The sequence below is a fragment of the Lactuca sativa genome, chromosome 5, assembly GCF_002870075.4.
Source record: "Lactuca sativa cultivar Salinas chromosome 5, Lsat_Salinas_v11, whole genome shotgun sequence".
Lineage (NCBI taxonomy): Eukaryota > Viridiplantae > Streptophyta > Magnoliopsida > Asterales > Asteraceae > Lactuca > Lactuca sativa.
Genome location: NC_056627.2, coordinates 322,260,412 through 322,272,518, shown reverse-complemented (window position 1 = coordinate 322,272,518; position 12,107 = coordinate 322,260,412). Strand labels below are relative to the sequence as shown.

Sequence of the window (12,107 nt, the reverse complement as noted above, 5' to 3'; positions counted from 1 at the left end):
GAAGGGTTTTCTTCTTTTCGCAGTTAGGGTTTACATCTCTTCTTTGTTTCAGTTCTAAATCTCAGTAGATTAGGTTTTGTGTGATCTTGTGAGAGTAGAGTAGGATTTTTGTAGTGAGGTTTCTTTGTAAGTACTTAAAAACCATCTGTTCATTTGTCCTCAATCGATATAATGAATGATGATGTTGGGAAGATATGTTTGTGTGTTTTTTAAGAGTTTGACAAATTTGTTTTTTTGAATTCAGATTGTAATTATGTGAGGTGCTTGGTGAGTTCTTTGAAAAATCTGATTGTTGTTATTCCTGCTTGTTTGATATGCTTGGTTGATATGTATGTGTTTCTCTCAAGAATAGACTAGTCTTGTCACATTATAGTAGTTTATTCTTACATACGACTTTTGATGTTTTCTGAATCCTATCTTTGATGCAACAAGATATACTCATATTAGTGTCGATATTATATGAGATGGTGTCCGTGCTACTCGAGGAACTATATCTTTTGATGGGTATAGTAGTCTACTTTGGTGTGTATGGCACTTACTACAATATGTAAGGGTGACATTGTTGGTACTAGTAGTCATGTTTTTTCTTGTCGATAACTGGGTAGCTACATGTATCTTCAAAAAAGATAATGTTTCTTAACAAATCATTCTTATAACTTATTATCACAGATTGTAGTTTTGTTCGGAATTCTTGTATTTTTTGAAGTGATTTTCCATAGATGTATAGGATGTCAATAAATCCATGAGCGAAATAGTCCTAGTGTTCTTAGTCTTGGATAGAAATCCATTGCTGAATGAAACTCATTGTAGATGACAATGTTATCCTATAGTCTTGTTCTGTTGATGCTCTTTTTATTTCTTTTTTCTTGAGTTGATAGTATATTCTTTACTCTTGTTCTTGAATTTAATATTCATAGAGGGTATGTTCCAAGTGGAATTCTTGTCATTATTTTTTGTGTTTGTTCTCTTATATGTCCTTGAATGATTCTTCTAATGTTTCATCTGCTTATGCACTGCTTTGATAGCGTTTGTGGGTTATGTTCTTTCCGGCAATGTGAAAATTTGCTATTCCTAATCGTTATATACTCCCTTGTATGGTTCATTGAAGATTACATACCACATTTTTATATTATTTTCTTGATTTGTGTTGGGTGGTAGTGATGATATCTATGTCTTTTACTTCTTGCATAGGTAACGATACTCTTGAGGATGTTGATTATATTATGGGTGTTGATGGTGCTTTTGTATGAGCTACTAGGAACTAAAGTGTTTGTTTTAGTTCTAATTCTTCTTGATTAACTATCTCGAGTTTCTACTTTTTGCTCTTGCTTTTATTTTAGCCTTTATTTTAGTTTAGTTGAATTTGTTTCATAACAACATCTATTCTCTTCTAAGTGTATCGGCAATATTATTTTTTCACTTTTTATGTATTTAGGTATCTTGAAGTGAGTATCTCCATAATCCTAATAGATATTTTGAATATGTTCGGACTATGAACCTTGTTTGTAATCATTCTATTTTATATTTTATTGTGTATAAACATGTCAGTGTTTCTCTACACACCCGTCCTACATACCGATATGGATGATTTTGGAACAACGGGGAAGATGCCAATAAATTCCTAGTTACGCTTAAAAAAATACCTAACTTTATGGAAACATTTAGTAAAATAAATATCAAACAATTAGTAATAAAAAAACAAATTACAATGTTTCAATCAAATCTAAAACCATTCATAAACTAAAAGTAATACAAAAAAAGAACCTGGTCCGGTTGTAATACGCCTACACAGGGTGCTTAGCCAGTCATCATTGCCGTTGATGAACGTTCTTCTTTGGAAAGTTGAGGGATGAACTGAAAGTGGTGAATCGATAGGGTATTTATAAGTTGATTGGAAGGATTGGGTTTTGATTTGTAGTAATGTGGGATACGATTATTGAGGAGTTGTAAAGTCTTTGGGATGGTGACTAAAAGATTTGTAATCTGTTAATTATGAAATCATAGTTAATATTCTTTCTTTTTACTACAGATTGTAGATGTGTATTGATGTTGCTTCTTGTACTATATGCTGCTTTACCATCTTATCATGTCCCCCTCAACGAATGGGAAATGGCTTTATTTCTTTATTTGTGTTTAGCAAATGTTTTCTTTATAGTATTGACAATTGTGACATGGTGCATAAAGTATGGTTTGACAAATTTGTTTTTTTGAATTCAGACTGTAATTATGTGAGGTGCTTGGTGAGTTCTTTGAAAAATCTGATTGTTGTTATTCCTGCTTGTTTGATCTGCTTGGTTGATATGTATGTGTTTCTCTCAAGAATAGACTAGTCTTGTCACATTATAGTAGTTTATTCTTACATACGACTTTTGATGTTTTCTGAATCCTATCTTTGATGCAACAAGATATACTCATATTAGTGTCGATATTATATGAGATGGTGTCCGTGCTACTCGAGGAACTATATCTTTTGATGGGTATGGTAGTCTACTTTGGTGTGTATGACACTTACTACAATATGTAAGGGTGACATTGTTGGTACTAGTAGTCATGTTTTTTCTTGTCGATAACTGGGTAGCTACATGTATCTTTAAAAAAGATAATGTTTCTTAACAAATCATTCTTATAACTTATTATCACAGATTGTAGTTTTGTTCGGAATTCTTGTATTTTTTGAAGTGATTTTCCATAGATGTATAGGATGTCAATAAATCCATGAGCGAAATAGTCCTAGTGTTCTTAGTCTTGGATAGAAATCCATTGTTGAATGAAACTCATTGTAGATGACAATGTTATCCTATAGTCTTGTTCTGTTGATGCTCTTTTTATTTCTTTTTTCTTGAGTTGATAGTATATTCTTTACTCTTGTTCTTGAATTTAATATTCATAGAGAGTATGTTCCAAGTGGAATTCTTGTCATTATTTTTTGTGTTTGTTCTCTTACATGTCCTTGAATGATTCTTCTAAGGTTTCATCCGCTTATGCACTGCTTTGATAGCGTTTGTGGGTTATGTTCTTTCCGGCAATGTGAAAATTTGCTATTCCTAATCGTTATACACTCCCTTGTATGGTTTATTGAAGATTACATACCACATTTTTATATTATTTTCTTGATTTGTGTTGGGTGGTAGTGATGATATCTATGTCTTTTACTTCTTGCGTAGGTAACGATATTCCTGAGGATGTTGATTATATTCTGGGTGTTGATGGTGCTTTTGTATGAGCTACTAGGAACTAAAGTGTTTGTTTTAGTTCTAATTCTTCTTGATTAACTATCTCGAGTTACTACTTTTTGCTCTTGCTTTTATTTTAGCCTTTATTTTAGTTTAGTTGAATTTGTTTCATAACAACATCTATTCTCTTCTAAGTGTATCGGCAATATTATTTTTTCACTTTTTATGTATTTAGGTATCTTGAAGTGAGTATCTCCATAATCCTAATAGATATTTTGAATCTATTCGGACTATGAATCTTGTTTGTAATCATTCTATTTTATATTTTATTATGTATAAACATGTCAGTGTTTCTCTACACACCCGTCCTACATACCGATATGGATGAGTTTGGAACAACAGGGAAGATGCCAATAAATTCCTAGTTACGCTTAAAAAAAGACCGAACTTTATGGAAACATTTAGTGAAATAAATATCAACCTCTTAGTAATAAAAAAACAAATTACAATGTTTCAATCAATTCTAAAACCATTCATAAACTAAAAAGTAATACAAAAAAAGAACCTAGTCAGTTGTAACACGCCTACACAGGGTGCTTAGCCAGTCATCATTGCCGTTGATGAACGTTCTTCTTTGGAATGTTGAGGGATTGAGGGATGAACTGAAAGTGGTGAATCGATAGGGTATTTATAAGTTGATTGGAAGGATTGGGTTTTGATTTGTAGCAATGTGGGATACGATTATTGAGGAGTTGTAAAGTCTTTGGGATGGTGACTAAAAGTGTAATCCGTTAATTATGAAATAAAGTTGCCTTGGCTGCAAGCAAATGATTGTAGATGCATGAGGGTTTGTGAGATGAAGCCATAAGGTGGGGAAGTTAAGAGGTTTAGTGGGTCGGTGGAGTAAACAAACAGAAGGGATTTAATGGCATGTGGTTTAAAACATAGGAATTGGATGTCGATTTGAGCCACAAATTGCAGAGACTAGGGTGTTTAGAGGTCTTTGTTTACGTTTTCATTTCAGAGGCCTAGTTAGGTTTCATGGGCTTTTCCATGCTTACATGTTTAGGTCTATTTTCTTTATATATAGAATATAGATAGTGTGTATCTTGTAATAAACCCCAACATTCTAGAAGTTAATAAAACCTCTCTTGTGAACCATGTTAGTCCTTGTGTTGTTTAATATTCTTTGCATCTTATTTGTTAGTGTGTGTCCTGATTAAGCCCTAACATCAGAATCATACAATCAAATGTAATAAAACGAGTTCTAGAATATAATATATGAATTTGACAATAGAAAGACAAAGAAACATCTTATGAAATGAGATAAAAAGTTTTCAGAAAATGTTAAACGAGAAGAGTAATAAGTAATCAAATGATATTTTACTCATTATTTCACTTATAAAGAATTATATAATTTATATCAAAATATGTTATATTATACATTAATTATAAGATAAAATTAATTTTCAAAGCAGTCCTCCTTGAAATTCCATAAGAAATTAAGAATTTCGTTCATATCTAAAAAATAAAAGGGAATTTCTAATATGTGCTCTAAGGACAAACATAAGAAACATTAATTGAACTATTAATTATAGAGAATATTACCATAATTAAATGTGAAATTTATTAATTATAGACAATGTTCTTCATAATTAATGCATTTCACATTTAATTATGGTAATATTTCCCATAATTAATAGTTCTTATTCGTGTCTTTAGGGCATATATTAGAAAATCCCAAAATAAAAAGGGTATTGATGGGACTTTCCTCTTTTGGTTATATTTCTTAATAACGTCTAGGTACATCCATGTACCCATATGATCTACAATAACGTCTATATACATGAACAAGTATTGGTATCATGTTAGCAAAGTTGTTAGGCTCTCTGAGAGAGACATGGACTAGTCCGTATTGGAAACTAACTCTTCAGTATAAAAAAATCAGCCGATAAAAAGCCTAGTCAATTCAACTCAGGCTTAAAATGTCTGGTGTTGGTCTAGGCTGATCTTTGATTATAAAAACATGGTTTGATCCAAAAAGGTTTGGATTATTTTTAAAATTATTTATTATTGTTAAATAATTTTAGAAAATGCTTATCTTTGAAATGGATGATCTTCAAACAACGACCTTTTGATGTAACGTCGTTTTAATATGTTATTTAATATTTAATATAATTCAATTGGTAAGTTTATCACAAAAGGTTTTAGTATTTATAGTGACCAAACAATAAAAAAAAATAACTTTTAATATGCAAGGCTAGTAACCGAACAATGAACAAATTTATTTGTTCAACAAACAATAGATTATAGTACAATCACCAAACGGTAAAGAAGTATATTATAGTTTCCAAATATATAATAAATAATAATAGAAAGAATGTATGTTTTTTTTATTTTGTACACATTTAGTCATTAATTCTTTTGTTCTTATTTGTCAATTAAATTTGTTATGTTGTTCACAAAATACTAATGCAACCTACTATTGAAGGTTTCCGACAACTTTATAATCCCCCACAAGCAGGGACGTTTTTAAGGGGTTTCCAGTGTGGCACCAGCAAACCCTAACTTTTATGGCTGTAGTGGAGAATTTTTTGATTTTTCGATTATTTTTATCTATTTTTCATGTATATACAACACCTATTCATCCCGACAACATCTACTATGTATGTCTGTGTTCATCGCTGCCCACGAGTCTCCGAACAACATGGGTTTTCCGGCAATTTCAAACCCACAAATCGAGATATGACTTATGGACCTTCGAACTCCCAGCAAAATTTCAACCGAAAGCGTTGAATTCCTGCCCCATTTCGCCCCATTTCGTGGGTATCCCTCTGGCAGTGGCAACTTCTATGGTGGTTGTAGGGGGAGTTGATGATGACGATGGTGTATGGAGTAGATGGGGATGGCAGGAAGTGGTTTCTGTGGTGTGTTTGGTGTACGAAGATGTTGATGTTTCCAGTGTTGAAGATATTCGAAGGGGTAGTTTACAGTGCTGCATAGGTGGTATAAGGGGGGCTGGAATGATACGGAAACTGCCAGAGCCGGAGAAGAAGATCAAAGTTGGCCAAAACACTTGCCGGAAAACTCATATTGGCTGGAGACTTGCCAAAGAAAATGACCGAAGTCTCGTCAAAGATGTAAATAAAACCGAAAACCGGCTTAAACCAAACCAACCAATCATAATGATAGGATTTGGACTAAATATGTACAAACGAAAAATATCTTATCTTTTCAAGCCATTTTCTCAAAAAAATAATTATAATTTATGAAAATGTAACAAGGCTTTGTTTTTATATTGTGTTGCCCAATGAGCATCCAGGTACATCTCAATACCAATAGACACCAAAAATTGCGTCCAGATGCAAAACTTCTTAACCACCCTATCACGTGACATGGTCAATCATTGCGTTTTCAAATTTCTTCTCACGTGGTCAACCTATACGATTCAAAAGCAGTAACAAGAGGTTTTAGAATTGATTTTATTAATTTAAATACTTGTTTATGTAATAATATTGGATTTTCTTTCATATTTTATACAACAAAATATTTTTTAATACAATCTGCAGCCATATTCTACTAAATCATAATTGGTTATAATCTATCAGTTTCACTTACGTTGTGCCTAAAGCAAGAAAATTTCATTTAATGACATAGCATAATCTCTCTATTATTTGTAATACATCATAGTTTTATATACTACGTACGAATATAGTCACATGGAACAAATAGTGATATACTTTTATTCATGGGTTTATTACATCTTTTATTCATTTATATCACTGTACTTCAATTGGCCATCTAAATACAAAACAAGTCTCATCGTTATAATTATATAAAAATTCCAAAATATAACATTCCCATAAGAAAAAAAGATAAAATATAAATTATTTCTAAATAACAGAAGGTAATAAATACTACATAAAGAAAATAAATAAAAATACATTATTATGTTCTAGATTTTTTTTTATTATGTTCTAGATAGTGAGTTAAATAAAATGAGACATTAAATTTTCTGAAATAAAATTCAATGTTTTGTACATATCCAATAGAGTGCAAGCTATAAATACCACATTAATACAAAGCTCAAATAGCCCAATCAACTTCCTTTCTTTATCGTTGATTCTACAATAAAGTCCAATTTTTAATTCTTTCTTCCCTACAAGCCACCAATGAGGGCAAACTGGTAAATTCCACAAAACCTACAACTAGCCTGCCACAAGGGCAAACAGGTAAATTCCTACGACTAGATCGACAACTATATATATACTCTTAAAGTCTAACGTCGATTTGGCTGTTCTTATAAAGTTAGCCACTCAACAACACCATAACCTTCTCGCTTCTTCTATGCTCATATTTGGATCCATTCATTTCAAGATCAATTCTGAATCTAAAACCCATAATTCCAAGAATGTCCCTAAAAATCACCAAGAAACACAACAGACATCTCAACAATCCCTTCCCTTCAAAACCCAAATCTTTACCCTTCAAACATGGCACTCTTTTCTTAAATTCCCAAACTACCCTTCCACCTCATCAAATCTTCCCTATTGGAAACGATTTTGAATTAATTTGGAGATCAGAAAATGGAGCGTGCGTTTCCATTTCTCATAAATCCAATCCCACACGATCCATTTGGTCTACAGTCCCTGGTAGATCATTCATCTCCACTGCCATGGCAGAAACAGAGGTGGAAGAAAGCAGAGGATCCTTCATCATTAAGGACAAAAATGTCCAATTTATATGCAACCATCAAACTATTGAAGAAATCAAGGTGTTGAAAAGTCAAACCGAATTCGAATTCGAATCCGGGTTTCTCGAATTTCAATCCGAATCCCCGGTTCTGTTAATAACAGGTAGGGTTTTTGGCATGAAGAAGAACAAGAAGCCATTGTTACAAAAATGGGAATCTGTAGAAAAAGATGTTTGTAGCTATGTGAATTATTTCATTTTATTTGATCAAAAGAACAGTAATCAGATTGGGTTCCAAGTGAAACTCGGAAAACCCAACTTTGTAAATGTAAAACTTTCACCGAAAATTTACCGGGGGCATTTTCGTAAATTGACCCGACCTCGAAGAATTCGAATTCGGTTATGCGGGAGGAGAAGACACCAAGTGGTTACAGATTCGAGTAATGAAGAGGAAAATGTTGCAATGAAAGAAAAAAATGGTTTAGGATTTGGATTTTTTAATAGGATTTGTGTTACATATTCGAGTGAAAGAAATGAAAGATTTTTTGGATTTGGAGAACAATTTTCTCATATGGATTTTAAAGGAAGAAAAGTCCCGATTTTTGTTCAAGAACAAGGGATTGGGAGAGGTGATCAACCAATTACATTTGCTGCTAATCTTGTTAGCTACAGGTAATAAATGTAGTTTCATTCTTTTTTTTTTTTTTTTTTTTTTTTTTTTTTTAATTATAATTTATATACATCAAAGAAATGAAAATAGTCAAAATACATTGTTATGATGTGATTATACAGAGCTGGAGGAGATTGGAGTACAACATATGCACCTTCACCATTTTACATGACATCAAAGATGAGATCTCTTTACCTTGAAGGTTACGATTATTCAGTCTTTGATCTAACACATGACGATAGTGTTCAGATACATGTGAGTGACTTTTCTCTCTATTTTGACTTTGAGGTCAAAGTCAAACCAATTACTTTTCAAACTAACAATTTGATGAAATTTGTGCAGATACATGGCGATAGTGTGGAAGGTAGGATATTATATGGAAACTCGCCTTCTGAGCTGATTGAACAATTCACCGAATCCATAGGTAGACCACCTGTTCTTCCTGATTGGATTATATCAGGAGCAATTGTGGGAATGCAAGGTGGAACAAATTCAGTAAAGAATGTTTGGGAAGAACTTGTGGCTTATGATGTTCCAATATCAGCATTTTGGTTACAGGTAGTCTTTCATTTTCATCCTCTTCATTTCCATTTGAAGACATTTTAGTAAAATCGATTTGAATTATGGCATTTTGTAGGATTGGGTAGGGGAGAGGAAGACAGTGATTGGATCACAGCTATGGTGGAATTGGGAAGTGGATGAAACAAGGTATCAAGGATGGAAAGAACTTATTAGGGATCTCAGTGTGAGACATATTAAAGTCATGACATATTGCAATCCTTGTCTAGCTCCAGTAAGTAAATCATTTTCTTTGTCAAAAAACAATTCGAGTGTATTTTCATGTGTTTTAAAGATTTCAATTTGATGTATATTAGATGGATAGAAAGGTGGATGCAAGAAGAAACCTATTTGAAGAGGCGAAAAAGTTGGACATTTTAGTGAAAGACAAGAATGGAGAAGCATACATGGTTCCCAATACAGCTTTTGATGTGGGAATGTTGGATTTGACACATCCTCATACTGCAACTTGGTTTAAGAAGATTTTACATGAAATGGTGGATGATGGTGTTAGGGGATGGATGGCTGATTTTGGTGAAGGGCTTCCTGTTGATGCGTGTATTTACTCAGGTGAAGATCCGATTTCTGCTCATAATAGATACCCTGAGTTATGGGCTCAAATAAACCGGGAGTTTACAGAAGAATGGAAGAGTAAACTTATTGGAAAGGAGAAAGAAGACCCTTCAGAATCTTTAGTTTTCTTTATGAGATCTGGTTTTAGAAATAGTCCAAAATGGGCAATGCTATTTTGGGAAGGGGATCAAATGGTGAGTTGGCAAGCTAATGATGGAATAAAAAGTGCTGTTGTTGGGTTGCTAAGTAGTGGGCTTTGTGGATATGCGTTTAATCATAGTGATATTGGAGGGTATTGTGGTGTAAATTTGCCCTTTTTCAAGTATCGAAGAGATGAAGAGTTGCTATTAAGATGGATGGAGTTAAATGCATTCACTACCATATTCAGAACACATGAAGTAAGTTATTTCATTTAGCTACCAATACCATTTATTTGTGTTCTTAATTTTATGTTCTTATTTTGATTAGGGGAACAAACCATCTGTTAATAGCCAGTTCTATTCAAATCAAAAGACATTAACACATTTCGCACGCTTTGCTAAAGTCTACAAAGCATGGAAATTTTACAGAGTCCAACTCGTGAAGGTGACATAAAATACTAGAAATCATTTTGCATACATAGAAATAGGCAAATTGATCTGAAGTGTTTTGTTTATAATACAGGAAGCAAGTGAAAAAGGTCTTCCAGTTTGTCGTCACCTGTTTCTACATTACCCTAATGATGATCATGTACATAGCTTGACGTATGAGCAGTTTCTAGTTGGGGAGGAGATTCTAGTGGTGCCTACTCTTGATAAACACAGGAAAAATGTCAAAGCGTACTTTCCTGTAGGAGAAAGTTGTGTTTGGAAACATATATGGACAGGAGATTTATACGACATAAAAGGTTCAGAAGCTTTGATAGAAGCTCCGATTGGGTATCCAGCAATTTTTGTCAAAGATGGATCTGTTGTCGGAGAGAATTTTCTAAGAAATCTGAGAGAATTCAGTATTCTGTAAATAATTGTTGTATATAATTTAGGTTGTTCAGTTTATTCATCCATTGATTTCTCATACGCATTTTGAAAACCCTAAGATATTGTATGGAGACACTAGAAGCTTTATGCGAATTGTCACGGATGTAGATTACTTAAAAAACAAAGCCCTTCAGCGAACATCTAACAAGATCAATGGAAATTCATCTAATCAAACAGGTGCTAGATACAATTAGAAATATGCAGATTGAAAAATTCAGTATACTGAGATGCCATTAAAGCGCAAGGTCCAAATTATCTAAACTAATGCATATAATTAATCAATACTAACCAGAAAGAGTGCGAATATATTACATAATCAAATGCTGTTTATCAAAGAAAACCGACCTCCGCTTGAAGACTGGAACTGGAGACGAAGTAAATGAAGGATTTGTGAAGATGTATTCATGAAATTGATGGGTACGTTGGTTGATTAATGTAATATTCCAATGCTCAAAACAATTGATTCGCATAATGTTGCTGGATATTCTTTTGTTTTCGTCGCTAAAAAGGCAAACAAAAATAAGGTTTTACGAAAAAAGTTTGTTAACTTCGATTTTTTTTTTATATAATTATAAATGTTTTATTGATTGAAAAATTCAATTATTTTAGAAAACTCATATAATCTTATATAATCTGTTATTTATTGTTAAAATTAAAAAAAAAATCATTAACTAGAAAAAAAAATATCAAGTAATTAGAACTTTTCTATTCAATTTTTTTTAAGTAATTTATGAAAAGAATTTAAAAAATAATAGGATCCCTCTACATAAAACCCCATAAAATATCATGGAAATCATAAAAATACAAAATTATTACACGAGTAAATGACCTTTTGGATTCAACAATAATATATTATGTAAAACGATTAAATTAAAATATTATTTGTTGTGTGATTGTGGGGTTGTTTATTATTTTTTTTTTTTAAAAAAAATCACTTTTGATCACTTTTGGCTGCATCACGAATCATTTAGTTTTTCGCAACTGTTTTTTTTTTGGAAGACTTCTAACTTAAAAGCTATAGCTCGTATGCTACGTGGCGCAACACTACACTATCATATTCAAACCACTTTTCATCTTACTTTAAGTATAATATTCAACATATATTTGTTTTATTTTTTTTACATGTTTATTATTTTAATTATAAAGAATTTATAAACAATTGGAGTATAATTTATATAATTTCAAAACCGTTTGGTAAATTTCATATAAATATTTTTTGTGTTACATTGTCTACAACCAAATATTAATAAATTAGAAAGTTGGTCACTAAAGTTATCAAATTTATTAAAACTAACCGAAAAAATAACCATCTTTTTCAAAAATTAAACACAATGAACATGTTGTTCACAAAATTAATAATTTTATTTATTGTTATTTAACAAATATTATGTTTAATTATTTTATATAAACATCTTTAAAAATCAT

At 32.0% G+C, this 12,107-nt stretch overlaps 1 protein-coding gene and 1 long non-coding RNA gene across 2 annotated transcripts; one reads left to right on the top strand and one right to left on the bottom strand.

Moving 5' to 3' along the window:
* Positions 1-6,382: 6,382 nt before the first annotated feature.
* On the bottom strand, positions 6,383-11,176 carry LOC111889395 (uncharacterized). The gene is made up of 2 exons (XR_002849525.3): positions 10,972-11,176; positions 6,383-6,612 (listed from the first exon to the last, which is right to left on the bottom strand). It is a non-coding gene; the product is annotated as an uncharacterized LOC111889395 (long non-coding RNA).
* On the top strand, positions 7,283-10,920 carry LOC111889394 (uncharacterized). Its single transcript, XM_023885541.3, has 7 exons — positions 7,283-8,537; positions 8,658-8,790; positions 8,878-9,093; positions 9,173-9,328; positions 9,411-10,064; positions 10,135-10,251; positions 10,330-10,920. Exons 1-7 carry the CDS (start codon positions 7,585-7,587, stop codon positions 10,663-10,665), a joined length of 2,565 nt encoding a protein of 854 aa, XP_023741309.1. The 5' UTR covers positions 7,283-7,584; the 3' UTR covers positions 10,666-10,920.
* Positions 11,177-12,107: the final 931 nt, after the last annotated feature.